The following is a 23228-nucleotide window of genomic DNA, read 5'->3' as shown; positions in this document are numbered from 1 at the left end:
CCATACTCCACGCTGACCACCGGGCCTCAGGGAAGAGGTCTTATGACTTGGCATGAATCCCATCAACAGGATGAATCTGGGCTTCTGCGGCTACTCTGTGTGGACACCACTAAGAGCTAGAGAGGACAGCCCCACGGTGCGGCCTGGGAGTTGTTCCCACAGATCAAACCAGCCATGCTGTAAGCTACAAGCCCAGAGCTCCCCAGAGGATCAGGAAGCTGGAACGTTCCCCAAGCTGCACTGCCTTCGGCTCCTTTTCCTACCCTGCTGCCCTCAGTCTCTCACGGTATCTTCTGGAATCACTTCCTTAATGAATCCCGATGCCAGGGTCAGCCTCTGGGGCATCTTAGTCATCAAGGAAGACTTCCTCTAGGAAGCTTGAGCTGATCTCTGACTGGTGCGTAGAAGAGCAGGCAAAGAATGTGCCAGGAGGGAAGATGGTAGGAGGAGGGACCGCAGGTGCAAAACCCTGTGGGCCGATAGTGTTGAAGGAATCAAAGAAACTGGCAGAAGCCAGTGTGGAGGGGTCCAGAGGCATCTGGGTGTGGGCGATGTGGGCTGGGGCCTGTGGTTCAGAGAGGCCAAATATGCCAGGACACTGACGTCTGGCTTAAGAAATTGGATCCTTTCGTAGAAGCAATGGAACACCACAGAAGCAGGGATAAGACAAAATCGGGTTTGGGGTTTGAGGAGGCTAATACAGCCAGTGGACAAAGAACAGACTGGAGAGCAGCTGGGAGGGTCTGCACTCATCCGGAGGGAGGTGGTGGTTCAGATAGAACTAAATGGACTCGGGGCGCCTGGGTGGCTCGGCGGGTTGAGGGTCTGATTTCAGCTCAGGTCATGATCTCACGGTTTGTGAGTTCGAGCCGCGTGTCGATCTCTGTGCTGACAGCTCAGAGCCCGGAGCCTGCTTCGGATTCCGTGTCTCCCTCTTCTCGCCCCCTCTCCCCACTTGTGCGCTCTCTCTCTCTTTCAAAAATAAATAAACATTAAAAAAAGAGAACTAGATGGACTTGAAAAATATTTAAGCAGCAAAAAAATGGAAAACTGTTTTGCCATTCAAATGATTATCTTTCTGTAAAACTGTTCTGGACGAGTCCAGCTGTTTATAAGAGTAGATTTTGTGATCCGGGGCTTGTAAAATGGACACACTGAGAAATTTTCCTCGTAAGACAACAGATGCAATGAAGAGGAAACATTTTTGGAATATTTGGAAGCTTTTATTCTGATTTTCAGGGAGTTCAATGAAGATCTACAGATGAGATCTGATGACATGTGGATTTAGAATTCTACAACATAATTTCACAGTAGGGAGAAAGCATACATCTATTTTAGTGATATGTACATAATCATTCAAATGGAACGATATAAAGGTACGCTTCTGAAATATCCTAAAAATATAACCTAAAAAGAGAAACCTATCAAATATACAGAAACATATGGTATGTTTTTAGGAAACGTAGTAGTAAATATATATAAAAATAAACCATACGTACACATGTTTTTTCACAAAGTTTTGTAAGTATTGTATAAATCTCTATGCATTTTCCATTATGAAACTGTATTTTCTCAGGGAGTTGAAATCACATAACATGGCCGATACAGCAAATCTATAACATATACACACTTTACTACTGTTCCATTCTATAGAGGGGGAAAATTAAGGCATGATAAGTCACTGAATATTTTTCAACTGTGGCTGGACTTTGGGAAACACTGCTCTAAACCACAGATCCTAAATCAAATACCATATATATTTTTAAAAATGACGTAAGCAAATTTCCATTACAGTACACACACATACACACACTTTAAAAAACTGCTGATTCACTTCTTAATGCCATAGAGGAAATCCATTACCTAAATAAAGAATTTCAGAATCCTCTCACAAAATGATGCCACAGTATGTCAGTAAGGCATTCTTAGATAAGAGGTTCTGACTTCATCAAAGTACTTCTTAAAATAGAGTTCTTCTCTAATTTCCCAAGAATGCTGCAATTTCAAAACAGGAAAAATGCAGTTTCACGGAGACCCGGTAACTTTAACATTTAGTTTTGCTGACATGATAAACAAGTTTTCCCCAATATCACGTTAAGCAGAGTTACAATAAATGGACTGTCATTATTAACCCCAAGCCCCAGACAATTTAGCTTAACATCATGAAACGTAAACTCACTCTCGAGAAGTAAAGATCCAAGCGGTGTGAATTGGGAAGGGTGGGGACAGAAACATGTCGTGACGTCTGCAGACTAACTGACAAATAAAGGCCCAGCCTCCCTGTCACGTCACGGTGAGATGCAAAAGAAAACAGGATCCTGAACAATTCTCTAAGCCAAACCGGTGCGGACACGGGTTCGGGGTCAGCCAGCAGCATACCCTGTAGTGTCTTGTCTCCTAACACTCAGTCTGCTCTCCGGAGCCAGATACAATCTTATTAAATGCCATCGTCTACATAGTGCAGCTTCCGGAACAATTGTATCGAAGAATGAGTATAAGCTTCTAGATCCAACTGTCCTTTGTGCACTGTTGCAGGCTCTAGCTTTTGCAGTTTGCTTTCCAGTAACGTAGAAGCCATAAGGACCATTCTTGCAAGAGGGTAAAAATCGCTGCTGTTGATCATGGTAAAAAAAAAAAAAAAAAAAAAATTCTGGAAAGTAAAGTAAACCCCGATTATACATTAAAGGATTATAATTAAACGAGAGGAATTATTAGCGAAAAAATAAGTGCTCACACCAAAAATGCCAGGGGCTCGTGTCGAAGGTGTGGTTCTCTTATGATAAGTGTGCGTGCTGTCCTTGCTGAAGACTTGGGCGTTTCAAAATTAATCGAAAATTCCTTTGTTATCCTACTTGATTCCATTCTGTCGGGATGCTCAGAATGTGACAATTGTCTAATGCCAGACACCTGGGGGGAAATTTCGTCTGCAAATGCATATTTCCCGCAATAATCCACCTGTCAGCAAACTCCCCTTCACTCGCAGTTAGCAAATTGCAGCCAGTTCTAGGTAAATCCCAGGAGAGGCTTTTGAGAGGGCAGAATGAGACTGAATAGTGGCATGTGATGCTAGAAAGCCTGATTTTGGAAATGTCATCTTTCCCCGGAAGATGAGAGTAGAGATTTTTCAAGCTCAGTGTGTATCACCTTAATAGTTAAAAATTCATTGTATTGTGCATTAGGGAAAAATAACTGAACTGAAACACTTATCATTTCATCAAGGAAATTATTGCCTGGGAAATAAGACTAAAGTATACTATTAGGTCTGTGTTAATTTCAAGGAAACAATTAAGTAGTGATTAAATAAATAGTAGCTGGTACGTGCATATGGCCACAGTTGTGAAGGTGGTAAGAGAACACGTATACAGTTGGAAAAGGCAGTGAATGATACAGTGCAGAAAAAGTGTTACACTGTATTTAATACAGGGTAGTAAATACATACACTTACATTCCAGGGTCTGGAAATCAAAGCCCTGTGGTCAAATAAGCATACCACCCGCATTTATAAATAAAGTTTTATTGGAACAGTCTCGGTAGGCAGAATAACAGCCCTGGGACAATGGCTATGCTCTCATCTCCAGAACCTGTGAATGCATGGCAAAAGGAACTTTGCAGATGAGATTATGTGTATGGACCTTGAGATGGGAAGATTATTTTGTTTTATTAATTTTTTGATGTTTACTCATTTTTGAGAAACACAGAGACACAGAGTGTGGGCGGGGGAGGGGCAGAGAGAGAAGGAGACCGAATCTGGAGCGGGCCCCAGGCTCTGAGCTGTCAGCACAGAACCCGATGTGGGGCTCGAACCCACAAACTGGGAGATCATGCCCTGAGCTGAAGTCAGACACGCTTAACCGCTTAACTGACTGAGCCACCCAGGCGCCCCTGGGAGGGGTTGCGGGGGAGGGGTGGTGGTGGAGATTATTCTGAATGACAGAAGGAGGAGAGACTGGAAGCCTGGAGAGGGACTTGGCCGCTCTGACTAGCTCTGAAAATGGAGGAAGAGGCCATGAGCCAAGGAACGCAGGTGCCTGGGGAGCTGGGACCAGCTGCCCACCGGCAGCAGCAATAACCTGCCAAAAACCCAAATTAGCAAGAGAATGGATTCTCCCCTGGAACCTCTAGAAGGGAATCTAGATAGCCCTGTTAGTACCTTGACTTTAGCCTGGTAAGAGCTGGGTCGGATTTCTGACCCACAAATCTGTTCAGCGAATACATTTATTATTTAACACAAGCGTTAGCAATTTGTATTTCATTTGTTTTAGTAATTTGTAACGGCAGCAATAGAAAACGAACACAGCAGCCACACCTGTTTGTTGATGAATCCTGCCAGGCTGCTTCCGAGCTACAAGGCAGACGGTTAAGGGGACGTGGGGGAGGCCTCGTGGCCTGCAAAGCCTAAAATATCTGCCACCCGGCCCTTTACAGAAAAAGGTTGTCCACCCCTGCTATTCACACACGAAACCCGTAACGGCAGCTTGTCTTTACTGAGCACATAGTTGATGCTAGGATTTCGGCTCAGTTGAGTATTTAGTATCATATCAACTTTCTAGTGAGATACAATTTCGGTCCCCACTTTACAAATGAAAAGAAAATGGACACGGAAAGGTTCGAAAACTACTCAAGGTCACCCAGCAAATCAGTGGTGAGCAGGGATTCAAAGCCAAGTGTGGTTGACCTCTGAGCTCAGCTCACTCGTTGGTCATTCACAGCACCCCGGATGCTCACCTGAGGCTCTTACTGCTGGCAGAAAGCTATGGGGAGCTCCCGGCTGGGTACCAGAATACCCAGGTGCAGCATCTCTACGGGCTTGTCGTCCGTGGCCACGATGTCGTATTTGCGGACGATCTGGAACACACATGCACAGAAAAGGTAGCGCTACCCCTCTTCTCCTGGGTGGTGGAATAGCACAGAACACAAATGCAGAAATCAGAGTGCAGGGGCTTCAGTCGGTTAACCATCCGACTTTGGCTCACAGCTCGTGAGTTCGAGCCCTGCGTCAGGCCCTGCACTGACAGCTCTGAGCCCGGAGCCTCCTTTCGATTCTGTGTCTCCCTCTCTCTCTGCCCCTCTCCTCTCAAAGATAAATAAACACAAGAAAGAAAGAAAGAAAGAAAGAAAGAAAGAAAGAAAGAAGAAGGGAGGAAAGAAAGAAAAAAGAAAGAAAGAAGGAAGGAAGGGAAGGAAGGAAGGAAGGAAGGAAGGAAGGAAGGAGAAAGAAAGAAAGAAAGAAAGAAAGAAAGAAAGAAAGAAAGAAAGAAGAAAGAAGGGAGGAAAGAAAGAAAAAAGAAAGAAGGAAGGAAGGAAGGAAGGAAGGAAGGAAGGAAGGAGAAAGAAAGAAAGAAAGAAAGAAAGAAAGAAAGAAAGAAAGAAACCAGAGTTTTACCCAGCACAGAGCCAAGTGGAGTTGGAGCTCAGCCAGTCGGCGACCGATGCACATTCTCTTCCCAACACCAAACGGAAGATGCGCAAAAGGATTAATCTTTTTCTTCTCCTGAAGCCACCGTTCGGGCCTAAACTGACTGGAATCTTTAAAATTTTCTTCATTGGATCCCAACACCTGGGTATTGAGCATCAACACTGTCTAAAAACACACAGAAACACAAAAGCACTTAAAAATCACTAGAAGAAAACATTTGAAGAGCAAAATTTACAGAAGTGGTCACCTTACAAATGTAAAAGCAACCCCCAAGTTTATAATACGGTGACTGGCAGGCCGTGTTTAGTACTAGAAATGTACCAGGCGATAAACCGGTAAAGAACTTTAAAATGTTGCATCACACTCTCACCAACCCCAGGGGGTACGTTCCATTATTATGCCCCTTTTACAGATGAGAAAGCTGAGGCTCAGAGGTTATGTAACTCACTCAAGGCGATACTTGAATCTAGGTCTCTGAGCCCCCGAAACATTCATCTTAACACCGTACGATGCAACAGGTCAACTACATCCTAAAATATACGTATTTCCAAAATGAATGCTCTCCCAGGACAGGTGTGTATGGAGATCTGATGAAGTGTATCCTTCAAAGCTCTTCAAGAGCAAGTGCTACTTACTCCTTTGGGTAAAGCATAGTCACCCAGAACCGTAGCTTTGTCAAGAGTCCGGGTTGTAAATGGTACACTTGGGGTCAGCCTGAAAAAACAAAATTAAAGGCGTAAAGGGGAGCACAGACCCATTTCTAGATCAAGTGTCGAAGAAAATGCAGATTCTGGTTAAATCAATAATTCCTGCATAAATTCGTGCTCAAAAAGGGAGCGTGATCACAACTCTCGTAAAGTTCAGTCTCTTTCTTCCTGATATTTATACCTCCTGTTTGAACCCCTTGTTTTTATCGTGTTGGTTAACTCCCCAGCCACTGCTTAGTAGCTGTCAAAAGTGGTTTTCTGTTTCATTCTAGACTTCAAATGTGTGTTTTTTACGTGTCACGCTTCAGCTTGATTGGTCCTAGTGTTCTCCCATCTGCCCTTCCTGAAGCGAAAGCTGTTTGTTTCTAATGCTGACACGTTGTGAGTTTTGTTTTCCAGAAAGGGTGGAACCATAATTTTCACAGAACATTTTATACCAGAGGCTCAAAAACAAAGATGTCTCTTTGTCTTATCAAATAATAATACGGTTCCCTCGCTCAACCTCTTTTCATATCCTTCAATTATGCCCTGATCTTAATTAGTGCTTATAGCATTCATGAGATTATTATTATTGTTATTATTATTTTTATTATTATTATTACTGATTTAAAGGAGAGGACACTGACTTTCCCAAATTTTAGTAGAATTTGCCCAAATGATTTAGGAAATGAGTAATAGAAAAAGAATATGGTCATGTGATCTGAAGGCTCTTTTTTTTTTGTAGTTTGACAAATGTTTCTGAATCCACTGTGGGTGCTGTCTGTGGGTGCGGAGACCCTGACTGTGCATTTAAGAGAACAGCTTCCTAGAATATTCTTCTTGGCTTCCCCATGTATCCTCACCTCATGGATTCTTTCAGGCAGGCTTTTAAATATGGCATATTCCTCAAATCCTCTGCCCGTGGCATCTGATTCCCAGGCAATACACTCTGAATTTCTTTAAGAAGCTTTTGTTGCACACGGGGATTACGGGATAAATTGTAGAGAATCCACATTAAGCTGTTTGCCGTCTGAAAGCCAAAGGGACAAAAACTTGTAAACTTGGGTTTCTGCAAATAAACTGCCTTAAAACCGTGATGAGCTGAATACAAGCTGATGCCTAGCACCTTGCTTTGCAAATGCATTCATGACGCCTTTTCACGTGTCCCTATTCGCTGTGCAGTAAACAGTACAGGATGTGAAAATTCAGATTTGTTTTATAAACTATGCCAGTTAAGGATAGCAGCGGGAATCAAGATAGACTCCTTAAACAATCAGCTGCATTGGGACACTTAAAATACAGTTTGATTCAAAAACTGTTTGAACACAAATGGACGCTTGTAGAACTGGTGGAAGGAAAGCAGGCTGGTAGGACTGTATCCACATCAATTTCCGGGTTGCGATAAGGTTTTATTGTTGTAAGATGTTACCACTGGTGGAAAGTCAGTGAAGGGTCCAAGGGACTCCTCTCTATTTTTTCTTAGAACTGCATGTGAGGGGTGCCTGGGTGGCTCAGTTGGTTGAGCATCCGACTTCAGCTCAGGTCATGATCTCGCGGGTTCATGAGTTTGAGCCCCGCATAGGGCTCACGGCTGTGAGCCTGTCAGCACACAGCCTACCTCAGATCCTCTGTCCCCCTCTCTCTGCCCCTCCCCCACTTGCATTCTGCCCCCCCGCCCCATAAAACAAATATTACTTTAAAAAAAGAACTGCATGTGAATCTATGATTATGTCAAAATAAGGAAAACATTTAATTAACCATTTTTAAAATAGAAAATGGAGAGAAAACTTCAGTGGCGAGACAGGGATGGGGATCCTAGCAGCTTTGCTAATGAGTCTTTTTTTCTTTTTAATTTTACAGTGCAAATGCACACGAAAAAATGCATTCCTGGAATTGAATCTGTGAAACCCAGAGTTTCCGCCACATGCACAGAACCCTTGCAGGAGGGGCCCAATAGCAAAATAAGAAATTCTAGCATCACGTTGAGTATGTCAAGGAACCAGCCACAGTTTCTGACACAGGCTCATGGTCCCTTAAGTGGAGTGTTTTACTTCCTTTCCAAAGGCAACAAGAAGAGAAAAAATTTGGGCAGAAATAGCCAGCATAGCTTTCAGCCTCATGATATTCACCACTGGTAGTCATATGTATTTGTTTTTAGGTCTTTATTTTATTTTTATTTTCTTACTTAACATAAGCCAAATATTCCTGTAAAAACGGTCATTGCAGACACGAAGATCTTCTGCCAATTGCATGTGCCACTCACATAAATGAGCAAAGTGCGAGACGATTCGGAGCCAACGGTATTTACTATTTTGGGAAGAAGATGCCTCCAAGGCAAACCTTCTTCATGGGAAGACCGGTGGCCTCAGATGCAAACAAACCCTGGCGGGCATTATTACAAGAGTCCAATTTACAAAACAGGAAGAGGGCGTAGCCACCAAATTAGATACACTTTCAAATTTCTCTGATTTTCCAAAAGTGACTTCCAGAATTGCCAGGACTAAAAAGGAAACATTTAACCATATCAGTGGGTCCCTTACCGCAAGTACCAAATAGAGTTTCCAGAAGACAAATGATTGTAGCTTTCGCCAAAGCCTTGTAAGACAGCCGGGGCCTTTTTAGGTAACTGCAGGGGCTGAATCGAGGCGGGGGGGGGGGGGGGTGGGGGGGCCTGGGAGACCTCACAGGCCCTAAGTATCCCGGCCTGACCTCCGTGGAGGAGATGCATCACGTAGCTCATTTCCCTGCTTCCACTCTTCCTACGCGGAGTGCACCTTCCACCCCACCAGCCCGAGCCCTCTTTTCAAGACATAAATTCCATCAGGCTACTCCCCTGCTTATAATGCCCTGCGACGTTTCCATCACAGGTGTCATAAAATCCGAATGGTTTACTAAGGCTGCTGGCTAACACGGCCCCTGGACTTCTGCAATGTCAACTTGACCACATTTGCCAGGTCTCCAGCTCCAATGTTTTTGCTGCTCCAGACCCTTTGCACATGCTATTTCCTCTACCGGGAGGACTCTTCCCCCAGATCCTCCCATGGCCGGCTCCCTGTCACCATGTCCGTTAGCTCCCATATCACTTCCCCAGAGAGGGTACCCTGCCCTCCCCTTCTATCCCCTTACTCTGATGGTTTCCTCCGTATCTCCTACCACTATTTGAGATGATCATATTTATTTATTTGTTTACATGTGTCTGGTTGGTCTTCCCTGCTAGTGGTTAAGTTCCATGAAGGCCAAGACCTTTGTCTCTGGTTCACGGTGTTCCTTCAAGCACCTAGAACAGCGCCTGGCCCAGAGCGGGCACTTGGTTTCTGTGGCCTTTCATTGATTCACCAAGTATTTGTTGAGCACCTACTATACGCTAAGTGCTGTTCTACATCCTGGGAATACAGCAGGTCCAAAACCAAGTCATTGCCCTTGGAGCTCACATTCCAGTTGAACACAAAAGATAAAGGGTGAGGCTTTACTTCTACCCCTCCAAGGAGCCTCTTAGGGTAAGTGACTCAGTATGAAAGTGAGCTGAAATGAATTTCCCCCTTTCAAAGCCTTCTAGGGCATGAGGAGAAATTACAACTTTGCTGTTCCTCCTGAGGTAGAAACCCCTACGTTTTCTGTGGACAAGAGACACTAAAGAAATGGGAAATACGGAAAAGAAATGAAGCAGGACCCATTCTTCTTAGAGATTACAGGTGCATGAAACGTTGGATCACGAGGAATATTAATATGCATCCCGCCAGTGAGAGCTCAAAAAAACGGATCAAGGACAATCAAACCCACCCGGACATCTGTCAGTATGTGCATTTGGAGTCTGGCTGGATTTGGTACTCCCACGGCTATCAAGCACATGGGGACCGAATTTGGGCATTTAAAATGAGCTGTTTCATGCCAGGTGAAACCAAGTTTCCCCTGACTCACTCTTTTTAAGCTTTAAATCAGAAAAAGTAGGGGTGTCTGGGTGGCTCAGTCGGTTAAGTGTCTCGCCCTTGATTTCGGCTCGGGACATGATCTCAGCTCAGGTTCATGAGTTCGACCCTCATGCCGGGCTCTGCGCTGATAGGCTGGAGGGCGCTTGGGATCTTCTGTCCCACTGTTTCTGCCCCCCTCCCTCCAAATAAATGCATGAACTTTATAAGAAGAAAAAATATTGGACTGGTAGAGAGCATTGCAATATTTTTAGAGTAACAACCACAATCAGGCACTTTGGGGTAACATTCGCAACCTTCAAGAATACGTTCAGTTTTTTAAAAAATCTAGCTTATCAAAGAATAAGAAAAAGAATTTTACTGCTTCTGAATTCCCAGAGAGTGTATGTATTTGTCACAGAGCGCACGGATTTTCTCCGCTATAGAGCACGTGAATTCACCTCCCGTCACAAGTTTAAGGACCAAGGCTGTACACTGGGTCTCTCGCACCCTTTTGCTAAACTAGTGCTCAGTTAATCCTTGTGGAATGAGAGAGTTGAATGCCTCTTTAAAATGCATCACGAGAAGATTTTCTGGACCATTCAGCAAAGGAAAATCAAGCCCTTACCGTTTCTACTGCAGCCAGTTGGAGCTCTGTGACAGCCGCATACAGTTCTTTCCTGGAAAGCTGATTGTGGAGATAAATATCACAAAGGAAATCCTTGCTGGGCTGCTTAGAATAGTGCTCCAACCGGCTGTCGATGCAAGATTTGACTATTGGAGAAGAGAAGAGGGAAGGGAAGTGAGGTGAAGATTAGGATCGAGCGTGAGGGAACCCCAGCCGAAATCCCCCCATGACACCTTACAGGGCCTTTGCAGGGACACTGACAACGTGTCCAATGAGCTAATGTTGCCTCATCGTTAAGTCGCCAAGGATTGACCGATGACCACGTGAGCAGGGCTGGTCAAACCTTAAGATGCCCAAGAATCACCTGGGCATCTTCTTACAATGCAGATTTGGGATCAGGGGTCTGGGGCGGGCCTGGAAATCTGCATTTCTAGCAAGCTCCCAGGTGCTGCTACAACCGTTAGCCTACAGGTCACAGTTTGAGTTTAAAAGCTTAGAGTGTGGAAGAGCCCATCATGAGACAGAGGTGGGATTCGGGTCCACTCTCGGAATCAGAACTCGTACCCAGATCCAGGTGCCTAGCCACTTTGGTCACGAATGCAGGTAGTGGGACTTGAGCTCCCAAATCTGGGCCATAGAGGAGGAGAGAACCGTCCCCAGTGTAATCAAACACACACACACACACACCACACACACACACACTGCCGTGCCCGTGCATGCTGACGATAGTAGTAGAAACTTCTAACGTTTGTAAAGAACATTCTAGGCACGCGTCTCTCTCCCTTCAGTCTACCGTGCCAGCCAAGCCAGGATAATAATAATGGTGAGGTTGGCAACAGTAACAAGGGCCGTAAGCGGTGCAGCAGTTAGAGTCTGGGCTGTGGGAGCCCTTCTCTCTGGCTTCACACCCTGGCCAGAAAGTTAGTTCTTTATGTCTCAGTTCTGTCACTCAGGGCTAATAGGAGGACCTACCTTATAGGGGTTTTGGTGACGATTCAATGAGGATATGTTTATGTGTGTGTATGAAATATACAGCATGGTATGATAGGATACGGGACCTCCTACTGGTACATATTGGTAAGCACAGAGATACTCATTGAACAATATTCGGCATCAATATTCCCCTCATAATGTAGCAGAAACAGCTCGGACCCACTGGGTATTGTGAGAAGCCAGGTCTTGACCGTATCTACATTAGACCTAGAAACAGTAGCAGTGAGGTAGGCATTGTTACTATTCGCCCATTTGAGACACAAGACTACTGAGGAGGAAAGAGAGAGAGCACATGTGGTCAACCCACTACACCAGTGACAGAGCTGGGGTTTGAATCCACCTATCTGACTCCAAAGCTCCTGTTTTTAACTGCTTCGAGTTCCCAGAAACTGCAGAAAGCTGCCATGTGCCTTTTCCTTAGAATTTGTCTACACCGGGAAGATTCTAAACTCGTGACTGCAAAGCCCATAAGAATCAGGAGGAGCAAATTCCATCGGGATCATTCCAGACCTTCTGGCAGAGGCTCCAGAGACAGGGATGCCGGGTGTGTGTGGCCCCATTACCTGATCGGAAGATGGTGTCCCAGGCCCGCGTGTGGGCCTGCCACACCTTGGTATTGAGGCTCTTGTGCAGCTCAACCGGGGTCACCATCATCCTCCCAAACATGCTCATCATCTGTGGGGAACGCAACGCCTTTTCATCCTGGATGCCCCTTGTCTCGAAGACAACCGCCTCACCGGAAGAGGAGCGTTCTCCACACCCCGCACCCCGTGCTTCCAGAAAGGCAGGAACTCAAAGACCCCACTCCCCCCCCACCCCCCAGGCCTCTCCCACCAACTCTGGGGGTGGAACCCTCCCCTGGGCCCCATAGCACATTGAAAACAATCTTTGGGACGATTTGCCATTGGATGTGCCCCCTTCTCAAAAATAAATAAACAATAAAAAATTGACTCTATGACCTAAATATTTTACACAAGAAGGAAAAAGGAAAACCATCACTTTCTTATTGACTTCAATTTCCAATGATTTCCAAACTTCAGCCATTTCTATACCAGCTTCACAGTATCTCTATATCCCCCTGTGACCTAAGGATTCAAAAATTTTACGTCTGAAAAACGTCAGACTCTTTTTGAAATAGGACTCCCACCAACTGACCTTCAACTGGAACACCTACTTAAACTTGCCTAAACCATGATGTAGCATGCTTCCCGGTTCATGACCATCCATGCCCATCCATCCATGAAAACACGTAACACCTTGAAACTAACACTTGACTATTGTGACAAAATAACGTGTGTGTGCTATTCTTGGGGAAGCACGACGCGTTTGTGAAATTCTGCAAATCAGGAAAATTGTGCTCCTCAAGGCGATGCTTACCGTTTTGATGGCCGTGATGAAGTTCAAAGCTTCATCTCCTGCATTCTTCTGAAGGAGTCCAAATCTCTTCTCATAGAGCACAAGGCAGATGCCTGTTATTTAAAAACAACCAACAGTCACACAACCGCAGCAATACTGGGGTCTCCAAGTAGCTGGCTACTGAAGGCACGATTCCGTCTTTTGCAAAAGTGAGGTCTTTTCAAAGAACGGAGGAAAGATAGAAAGTCTGGGAGAAAGGGGCATGACGATACTTTTCCCACTTTTCCAGAAGCTGTCTCCACGCCCCATGACCCAACCCCTGCAGAACCTCCTGGTCAGAAATGCCGCGGTGAAAACGTAACCATTTTTATACACGAATGAATCTGTCCTTCAATGTCTGGCTTTTGTCAGAGTTTGTCCCGGATACCATGCATAGTAGTCATTGTTCACGGCCTACCCGTACTCATTCTCCCCCATTTCTTTCCTAAGAGAACCCCGATTTTATTTAGGGTGTCAACATATCAGTCCTCGGGCAACAATCTGGATTGATCTAAGACCCTGGTGTCAATCACGTTCCCTGGCTTCCCGGGCTTCCGGTAGCCGCCTGAGAAGCCAACGGGCGTGGCCAAGGAGGCTTAAAGGAAATACTTTCACTTTCTTGATAAAAGGAGCAAGTGCGTTTGGCTTAACTCTTCCCTCTTTCCTTCCTCTTTTGGCCTAGAAGGCAGAGGGGAGACCAGGAGAGGCAGTAGCCATTTTGCAACAGGCCAATGAGGATGGATGAACAAGGGGCGCCTGGGTGGCTCCGTCGGTTGAGCGACCGACTTCGGCTCAGGTCATGATCTCACGGTTCGTGGGTTCGAGCCCCGCGTCGGGCTCTGGGCTGACAGCTCGGAGCCTGGAGCCTGCTTCCGATTCTGTGTCTCCCTCTCTCTCTCTGCCCCTCCCCTGCTCACCCTCTGTCTCTCTCTGTCTCAAAAATAAATTAAAAAAACATTAAAAAAAAAAAGGATGGATGAACAAAAAGATAGAAAGGGTCCCCAGTGACATCAGTTGTGTGCCGGCCGTGGACTGCCTTCCTCGAGACTTCTCATAACGCTAGACAATAATTCTTAAACCACCATGGTCACATCTTCTTTGACTTGCAAAGACATGCATTTGATACTCCTTCATTTGGGTATTTCCAGTGGACAGTTTCCAAAATATACACTCCCTTTCCTCCTCTATAATCATCCCTTCACTTTTTCCTGTCCTCGTCCCCTTAACACCTTCTGCGGGTTTCTTCTTTGCGTGGCGTTTTCTAATGTGCTAACATAGTCGGGTGGGCTGTAGCTTTAAAGTAAGGCTCAGAGGCGCCTGGGTGGCTCCGTCGGTTGAGCGTCCGACTTCGGCTCAGGTCGTGATCTCACGGTTCGTGGGTTCGAGCCCCACGTCAGTCTCTGTGCGGACGGCTCAGAGCCCGGAGCCTGCTTCGGACTCTGTGTCTCCTTCTCTCTCTGCCCCTCCCCCACTCACGCTTTGTCTCACTCTGTTTCTCAAAATAAATAAATGTAAACAAAAAAATTTTAAGTGAGGCTGAGCTGATGGGGGAGACAGGTCGCGACAAAAGCCTCCCTCCCGGGGTGCCCTCTCCGATCCCTCACAGTAGCAGCCTTCCAGCACATCAGCCCAAGCCACCCTCTGCTGAAAACGCTTCGTGGAACATCACTTCCAGGTGCCCCCGTGCTCAAAACCGAATTCCCATCCCTGGTTCACAGGGGTCGGCTGCTGCCTTCCTCCCATCCTCTGCCCTCGCAGTGCCCCTCCCTTGCAGGACACGCTCCCGTCATTCTGAACGCCTTCCTGTTCTTTCTTTGCTCCCTCATTCACCTTCACCTGGTGAATTCCTACTCATCTGCCAGGACTTAGCTGATACGGCACCAGGGCCACGACCAACCTCAGCTGGTGCAGCCCTTCGGATTCTCCCACAGCCTTGAACTTCCTCGGTCAGGTGCCTGCCCACTCTATAAAAAGTGTTTCCTTGTCTCTCGCCCCTGGGCAGCTTCCTGGGCCAGGCAGAACCCTGCTTGCTATTCCCTGAGGGTTCCCTGAAGAAAGGGGTCATGCCCAGCTTCTGTTTGGAACCCTCCATGGCTCACCATCAGACTTGAACTAAAAGCCGGAGTTCTGGCTGAGACCTCCTCCGGCCCCTGGCTTGGTTCTCCTCAGCTCCTCCTTCCCTTCCCCCACCCACCCACCCACTCAGAGCCTCGGACGCATCGCCCATGCTTCCTCCTCAGGGGGATGTGCCCTGCCTGTCTCCACAGTCTGGAATAATCTTCCCACAGATGCCCTGTGGCTTGTTCTTTTAGGTGTCACCTCGACTGTCTCCTTAACCAAAGCAGACTTGCCTCCTCTAGGCACTACTGTTCTTTATCGCATACCTTACCCTTACCTCTTGGCAAAGTATATAATAAAATGTGTTTACTTGTTGGTTGTCACCCCTACCAGACCCTAAGCTCCACGGGAGCCCGGTCATCGCCTGTTTTGTTCGCTGTTCTATCTCTAGGACCGAGCACGGTGCCGGGCACATAGCAGGTGTTCAATAAACATTTGTTGAATGACTGTACGAACAACCTATAGTGCAAAGCATAACTTAAGTGCCCGAAAGCACAAAAGACTGTGCAAGTGGCCCTTCTTTGTCAGCGACAGTACGTGGTTATAGAGGAACTATCCTCAGAGTCACATTTTACCCTCAAAATCCCTTGGAAAATCAAACGAACAAGACGGCGAAGGCAACTTAACTTTCGTTTTTTAAGTAGGCTTGGCGCCCAGTGCAGAGCCCAACGCGGGGCTTGAACTCACAACCCTGAGATCAAGAACTAAGTGGAGATTAAGAGTCAGCCGCCTAACCGCCTGGGCCACCCAGGTACCCTGACAAACTTACTTTCAAATGACCATTTGTTCAGTTCGCTGTATAAGCCTTCAATGCGGCCTCTCTCATCACAGAGCTCATCTATTCTACCCATAAAATCAGCCAAGACCTTGAAAGAAACCACAAAAGACACATTTCAGTCATTAAAGGAAAACAAAAGGTTAAAAGCTCAGTACGCTGACTTCGGGGTTTGCTACCTTGTATATTCACTGCTTATAACGTTATTCATTATGAAGCAACACTAATTGCATATTCTCCTGCGGGGGCTCACCTCCTGCCCTAACAACCTCGTCCTGGGTTATTTTCTCAGCTTTTCCCGCAACCACCCAAAATCTTAGGTTTCAGCTCTTGATCTAAATTTAAGAAAAGGAAAACATTTCTTCTAATCAGAATCAACCAAGTTGTCACAACACCCCAAGCCCTATGAGGTTTGCTGCCTCCATACCTGGGCCAGCAAATATCTCCTTACTAGCTGGCGTCGTGTTAAGCGTTTTGAACTTGGGACCAGAAAAATCTGCAAATTCTAGACACAGCTCCTTTGCTAAATAGCTCTGTGACCTGGGACATGTTATGTAAGAGCTCTAGATGCCAGGGGCCAAAATCAGGATTTTTAAAAAGTGTTTATTTATTTATTTCTGAGAAAGAGAGAGAGAGAGAGAGAGAGAGAGAGAGAGAACAAGAAGGGGAGGGGCAGAGAGGGGGGGGGAACAGAGGATCCAAAGCAGGCTCTGCACTGACAGCAGAGAGCTCCATGTGGGGCTTGCACTCCCGAACCGTGAGATCATGACCTGAGCCCAAGCTGGACACTTAACAGACTGAGCCACCCAGGCACCCCCCAAATCAGGGTTTTTGATGGCTAAAGCCTCACATTTTACAAGGCTGGTATAGTACCAAGCAGTGCCTGAAGCGTGCTACGTTAGCGGATCCCCACAACTCTGTGAGGTAGGAAATATGATCTTCCTTCCATTTCCCGCAGAAACAGACAAGAGAATGGGCTTCGAGTGAGGCTAAGGCACTCGCCCTTGGACACGTGGCTGCAAAGCGGCCATGCTGGGGCCTGGAACAAGGTATGTGTGAGTACAAAGCCCACCCACGGGCATTGTGAATTTGTCCACTTAGTGCACTGAAAAGTACTTTGCATTTGTTTCCCCCCCAAAATCCAGAAGTTTCTCATCAACATATGGAATTTTTACCACTTAACCAAAAAATAATAATAATGATAAAATCTGGAGCCACTAGGTCCGCATCCCCATGTGACAGTCATTTGGTGGAATGGGGCAGCTGTCGCTCCTAGAAAGGGCATGCCCTATCCTGTTTGCAAAAATCTCTGCTGGGTCTTCCTTATACATTTATATTCATTACCTGGTCCCTGAAACCTCCTGGGTTGGCACTCTTGCACCTATATGATCCTTTCTGGGTCCAAGTTCAGTTCCAAATAAACACCCAAAGTGAACAGGAGTAAAGAGATTACTGTATGCTTAAATCCCTCCCTCTTTGGCCCTTGTTAACTAAAGGACAATGTCTAAATGCCTTATCATGGTACAAAACATTGTTAAGAGCTGCCCTCTGTCCAGCATCATTGCACAGACAGCCTCACCTCTGCTGCACTGAACGTACTATTTCCTGAACACATCATGTCATCTGACTATTCTCAGCAGGCTATGCTTTCTGCCTGAACGCCTTTCTACACTTGCTCTGGCTTGAAGACTCCTACTCATCCTGCAAAACCCAGCTTAAATGGCACGACCTAGGAATTTTATAAGCATTATCTCATTTAATCCTGCGAGGCCCAGTTTATAGAGTGGGAGAGTGAAGCTTAGGGAAGTTAAGGGTATAGTCAGTTTACAGGGCCAGAGGGTGGAGGGCTGAGGTTCAAATCCAAGACCGGAATCCCAGAGTCTCTGCTTGTCATCGTTCCCTCACTGAGATGTCACTTTGCACAAGAGGGAAGGAAGGAGGAGTAAGGTTTTGGCGGAGAAGGAAGTAGACAGCGAGGAGTAAAGGGAGACCCCTGAACCATCCAAACCGCCTGTACTTTGTAGCTATGACTTAAAGTTCCATAGACATCTCTCCCTCCCCAGGAGGCCCAGGGAAGCTGCCCCCAGCCTGCAAACCTCATTGATTTTGTTGTCCAGCTTCATAATTTCCACTGGTTTCATTAGTTTCTTCTGGAAGGCACTCCGAACTCTCTGCCAGTCTTCTCCTTCCCTGGGAGAGAAGCAAAATTATACGTAGAGCAAATTGCAAAGAAAAGAAGGGAGCAGCAAAGGCACCTCCAGCGCTGGAATTGTGTGAACTAAATAATCAAATGAGCACTGGGACTCCTGCTAAGAACTATCCAGAGAATATGCACATTGGAACACTGGGGGCTGGTTTCACAACGGGGTGAAAAAGCACCTCTCCTCTCCGCCTAAGATTACACCAGAAAGGTGAAGTCCAGATAATATGGGCTCGGGCCTTTTGAGGTGCCCTTATGGGGGTTGATTTGGGAGGCCAGGTACCTCAATTCTCAGCAGTAAGAGTAGATACCTGAATATCCCCTTCGCCAGCAACCCAGATCTGTTTGAGAACAACGTTGTCTTCTCTTAGTCACTGACTCGGGTTGAAAGTCACATTCCTGGGTGGCTCAGTCGCTTAAGCGACCCACTCTCGACTTCAGCTCAGGTCATGATCTCATGGTTTGTGAGTTTGAGCCCGGCATCAGGCTCCATGCTGGCGGTGTGGAGTCTGCTTGGGATTCTCTCTCCCTCTCTCTCATTCTTATCATCCACCTTCTTCCCTCATCCCAGAGCAGACGGCACAGCCTCTGATGCACCACGCATAACTATGGCTTTTAATTCCAGTAAATATATTATCCTCCAAAATACAACTATTAGGGATTAAAAAAAAAAAAACAAACCCAAACGCGCTAACCTGTTAAATGCTAACCATTAAAAGCAGAGGAATCTCACCACATTATGGCCTTTACTTACCTACAGTGCAACCCTGACGCCCCTGAACCTCACCTTTCTGACTAGACCTGGGTCATAACCCCCCATTCCCCTCCAGAAAAAAAAAAAGGTAACTGTCAAAAGCCAAAGAAGTCAATTTCTGGCGTTTGAGCTCAGAGAAAGGGACTACAGAGAACTGTAAGGGATAATTTTTTTTTAATTTTTTTTTCAACGTTTATTTATTTTTGGGACAGAGAGAGACAGAGCATGAACGGGGGAGGGGCAGAGAGAGAGGGAGACACAGAATCGGAAACAGGCTCCAGGCTCCGAGCCATCAGCCCAGAGCCCGACGCGGGGCTCGAACTCACGGACCGCGAGATCGTGACCTGGCTTAACCGACTGCGCCACCCAGGCGCCCCGAATAATTTTGTATAGAATAGGTTGGCCTGGCACGGTGACTTCACGACCTCGTCTGGCCCCAAAGTCTGAACCCCGCTATTTGTAGAACCCTTTTGGGCTTTCTTGGACGGAAAGGCATGGCCCTGCCCAGTTGCCAGAGACGACGCAGGTGTTGGGCTCGCAGTACAGTTGCGTGCAACCCGTTCTGATCCAGGCAGGAGTTGGAGACTGCGCCTGGTGGGGGCTTTCGTGTCCCGCTGCGTAGGAAGGGGACCCTGCTGAGAACCCATTCCCAGCTTCCAGCCGCCGCCCGGACTCACAAGATCAGCAGCCCGTAGCCCTCCCGGCGGTAGTCCCGATAGGCTTTCCAGGGCTTGATCTCCAGCCGCTGGGGGTACGCGCTCTCCGTGCGGTACAGCGCTTCCAGCAGGCACGGCGAGCCCAGGTGCACCGAGTCGAAGGAACCCAACTTCATGCGGAAAATCTTGCCGTATTTCCGGTGGTACTCGGCCTGCAGCGGAGGTCAGGGCCGGGTCAGCGCGCGTCCCCCCCAGAGCAGTCCCGGGAGCGCGTCTCCCTCCTCCCGCCTCCTTCCTTCGGGGCCCCAGCCGCTGCCGCGACGCCGGAGCGCCCCGTGCGCCCCGGCCGCGCGTCTCGCGGAGGGTTTTGGGGCGCGGGGCAGAGAGGGGAGAGGGAATTGGGGTCCGACGAGGCATTTACCAGAGTGTCGTGCTGTTTCTTGAGCCCCCCTTTCCAGAGAATCTCCGGCAGGCTGCCCAGCAGCGGCCAGTTGGTGGGACCCGGCAGGGCGGCCGCGTCCTGCGCCTCGCCGCGTTCCATCACCGGGCAGAGGGGCACCTCCCGCGGCCGAGGGGGCGCGCACGCCGCAGACGTCACGGCTCTGGGGGGCTGCCCCGGGTGGCGCAGCTGTTGGAGGACGGCGGCAAGGGAGCGGCTCTTGCCGATGGGGGAGCTCATGGCAGCGGGGCACACCTGGCGCGTGGGAACGCGCGGGGACCGGGAAGCACGACTTTGTTAAAGAGGCGCGAGCGGGATCTGGGGGGTGGGGGGGGCTGACGATTCTGGGGGAGAAGGGCGAAGAGGGCCAGCAGGTGTGACGCAGGGGGCGGCGGAGGAAAGGGGAGCAGAGAGGACCGCGGCAAGGATGCTCGGCGCTGCCGGGTGCGGCAGCCTCAGGGCGCGGGGACCCGCTGGAGGAGTGCCTCCGGGGGCCGGGTGTCTCTTGGAAGGGGAAAGGAAGGGATGTGGGTCCGCCTGTGGGGCTGCGAGGCTGACTTCCAGGTCCGGAGCCGCGGAGTGGAGGTGTCAATGAGGGCAGAGGGATGCTGCGCGGCGCCGGGCTGTCCTCCTGTCCCTCTCCACGCTCCATGCCCAGGGACCACGTATTTATGGACACGGGGCAGGCCCCGGGTGGCCAATCAGCAGGCTGGGTAGGGCGCAGTGGGCCCCGGCTGGCCTGGCCCGGAGGGACGCGGGACCCGGGGGGGTGGGGAGGGGGCGGAGGGCAGGGCTGGGGGTGGAAATAGGATGGAGTCAGCGAGGTGAGCGAGGGCGCCCGGGCCTCGGGTGGCGGGTACGCTGCTCCCCGGGCGGGAGCGCGGCCGACTCCGCCCGGAGTTCACCGGGTGTGCGCCCGGCGCGCCTCCCCGCCCTGACCCGGCGGGCAGGAGCCGGCAGTGGCGGCCGAGGCGGCAGCCCCGCGCTTGCACAATCGCGCTGCCGGGCGGGCGAGGTCTCCGAGGGCGGCCCCGGGGAGGCTGCCGGGGCCTTCAGGGGGGGGGGCCCGGGGTCCGCGCGCCTCCCGGGAGCCGGGGCTTGCCAGCCTGGACCCAGCTCTCTCTGGAGGAAGGTTGGCTTTCTGCGCCTCCCAGCGTGGGGTGTTTGAGGCTTAGTGAAAGGCATCCAGAGAGGGCATTTCAACCTTCGGGTCTTCGCCGGGGCGAGGAGAGCCAGCTGGGTTTGCAGGCTCCTCCCTGGCTGCTCCATTTGCTCGGTTCTTCTGAAGATTTAATGAATTACAGTAGGCAAAGCGCACGCAACAGAGCCTTGTCCGCAGTCAGTACTCAGTGTAGTCCTTGTTACCTCCTCTTGGGGCAGTTCTGAAATACGCGGTGGAAACGTGGCTTGCCCTCCAGGCTGGCTTACCTCTCCCAAGTCCATCGGCCCCGTCTCTTTTTGGACACCGACTGCCCTGTGCAGAGATGCGCCCAGGCAGCGTTAAGTCGCGTTGCCCCACCTTCCCCACCCTCCCTTGCGGAGTGCACCCCAAGCAAGCAACACACACACACACACACACACACACACACACACACACACTCTCGGGAGTCGTCCTAGCTGCCAGGGGAAGAACTTGTTCTACTCATTTAGGAAGAGAAGGTGAAGATTTTTGTTGAGCGTTTTAAAGTAGTTCGTGTGCTGTCATTATGACCCAGCACCAACAACTACCGCCGGCCCAGAAGTTTCCTCGCCAGGCTTTCCAGTCACGTGACTGGCTCTTTTCTGACCCGACTGTTCCGCAACCCCTTCCCTGGTGAGTTTATTGTAAACTTTCAGGTTTCTCGAAAACTTTTGCGGTCCACCTTGAGCTGGAACACTGCCATTTCAAATTTGTCCTGAGATGTTAATGATTGCTAATGTTAACAATACCTATATTAATGTAAGGTGTTATGTTAATTATTATTTTAATTGTATTAATATAATGTATTATATCTACTATTATAGGATGTTAATATAACGTATCATATCTTCTTGACAGATATCCATTTATATATACATATTAGATAGTACATTTTATATATCACATACTATATAGATTATATCCTATATGTAATATACGCATCTTATGTTACATAGCATACAAATGAAAGCTTTCTAGGGCTTATGATAAACCAGGCACTTAAGCTAGACATTTTACATAAGTTTCCCCATTTAGTTCAGTCCAATGACAAAAATAAATGAAGAAATAAAACCAGAGTTAAGCCCGATGTCACATGTGGCTCGTGTGGGATTCAGCCCCCCAATTTTCTGGTTCTGGCCCTTACGATATACACCCATCCACATCTTATATCACCTTTTCTTACACCAAGAACATCTCAGAATATTGGAAATATTCTCTAAGTGGAAATACCACCAAAAGGGGGTAGGTGGGATCGGTTTGTGGGGGGCTACGTGATGCAATGTGGCTTTATGTGCTAATGGTGGTTGAAAAACTGAAGAAGGAGGAGGAGGAGGGGGAGGAGGGGAAGGGGAAGAGGAAGAAGAATCCCAAATAGAAGATGAATTTAGTCTACTGTGTGTATCTTGTGTCTGGCAAGTGCTCGGCACATAGAGAATGGTCAATATATTTATTGACCGCTTAACTCTTATTGTTAAGTCAGATATTAAGTTATCCCCCCTCCTTATTTTTGCTTTGCTTCCCCTCCCTGCAGATGCACTCAAGCAGAAAGGGAAATAATTTCATATTTTCTAGGTTTTCATATGAACCTAGCACTATGTTGCTTTATAAACTCCAAGTAGACACTTGGGCAGTGCCGGCAGTCCTTAGTGCCAACGATGGTCAGCAAGAGAATTCTTATTTCAGGAAAACTGGCTTCTCGTGTCCAGTGGAGAGAGTCCCCAGTAATTTGTACACCGGATTGCAGAGAGAAGAAGATTGGTTCTTGGAAACTTGCTTGACATAAACACACATCCCTCCTTGACAAGGCACAGCTAAATTCAAAACGACCAGTCCCAGAAACACTCTTCCTGACTGGGCCTCATCCCTAGCTTATTACGAAGCCTCTCTGAGTCATCCTGCCCGGGATCCTGCTGGGAATTACTAATGAGAGATGTTGTAGCATCTCATAAATGCCCACCCTCATTACGGAGACAGGTCCAGGCCCTCTGTTTTGTTCTGGGAAATCTTACCAAGTCCTGAATGGATAATTATACTCCAGCCCTCACACACCAAGCCACCACCACAGATGACAAACTGTATGTGT

General features: G+C 48.1%; 1 protein-coding gene across 1 annotated transcript; it reads right to left on the bottom strand.

The window, feature by feature from the left end:
• Positions 1 to 1651: 1651 nt before the first annotated feature.
• Positions 1652 to 20624, bottom strand: LOC122467253 (1,25-dihydroxyvitamin D(3) 24-hydroxylase, mitochondrial). The gene is made up of 12 exons (XM_043553641.1): positions 19948 to 20624; positions 19548 to 19738; positions 18013 to 18106; positions 15911 to 16007; positions 13006 to 13097; positions 12192 to 12303; positions 10636 to 10781; positions 6966 to 7132; positions 6052 to 6130; positions 5384 to 5581; positions 4726 to 4845; positions 1652 to 2650 (listed from the first exon to the last, which is right to left on the bottom strand). The coding sequence occupies exons 1-11, from the start codon at positions 20203 to 20205 to the stop codon at positions 4735 to 4737; spliced, it is 1545 nt and encodes a 514-aa protein (XP_043409576.1). The 5' UTR covers positions 20206 to 20624; the 3' UTR covers positions 1652 to 2650; positions 4726 to 4734.
• Between the last annotated feature and the right edge of the window lie 2604 nt (positions 20625 to 23228).

Source organism: Prionailurus bengalensis, chromosome A3, assembly GCF_016509475.1.
Source record: "Prionailurus bengalensis isolate Pbe53 chromosome A3, Fcat_Pben_1.1_paternal_pri, whole genome shotgun sequence".
NCBI classification, from domain to species: Eukaryota; Metazoa; Chordata; class Mammalia; order Carnivora; family Felidae; genus Prionailurus; species Prionailurus bengalensis.
Note: the sequence above shows the minus strand (reverse complement) of the source record. Positions and strands in the feature narration are given on the sequence as shown.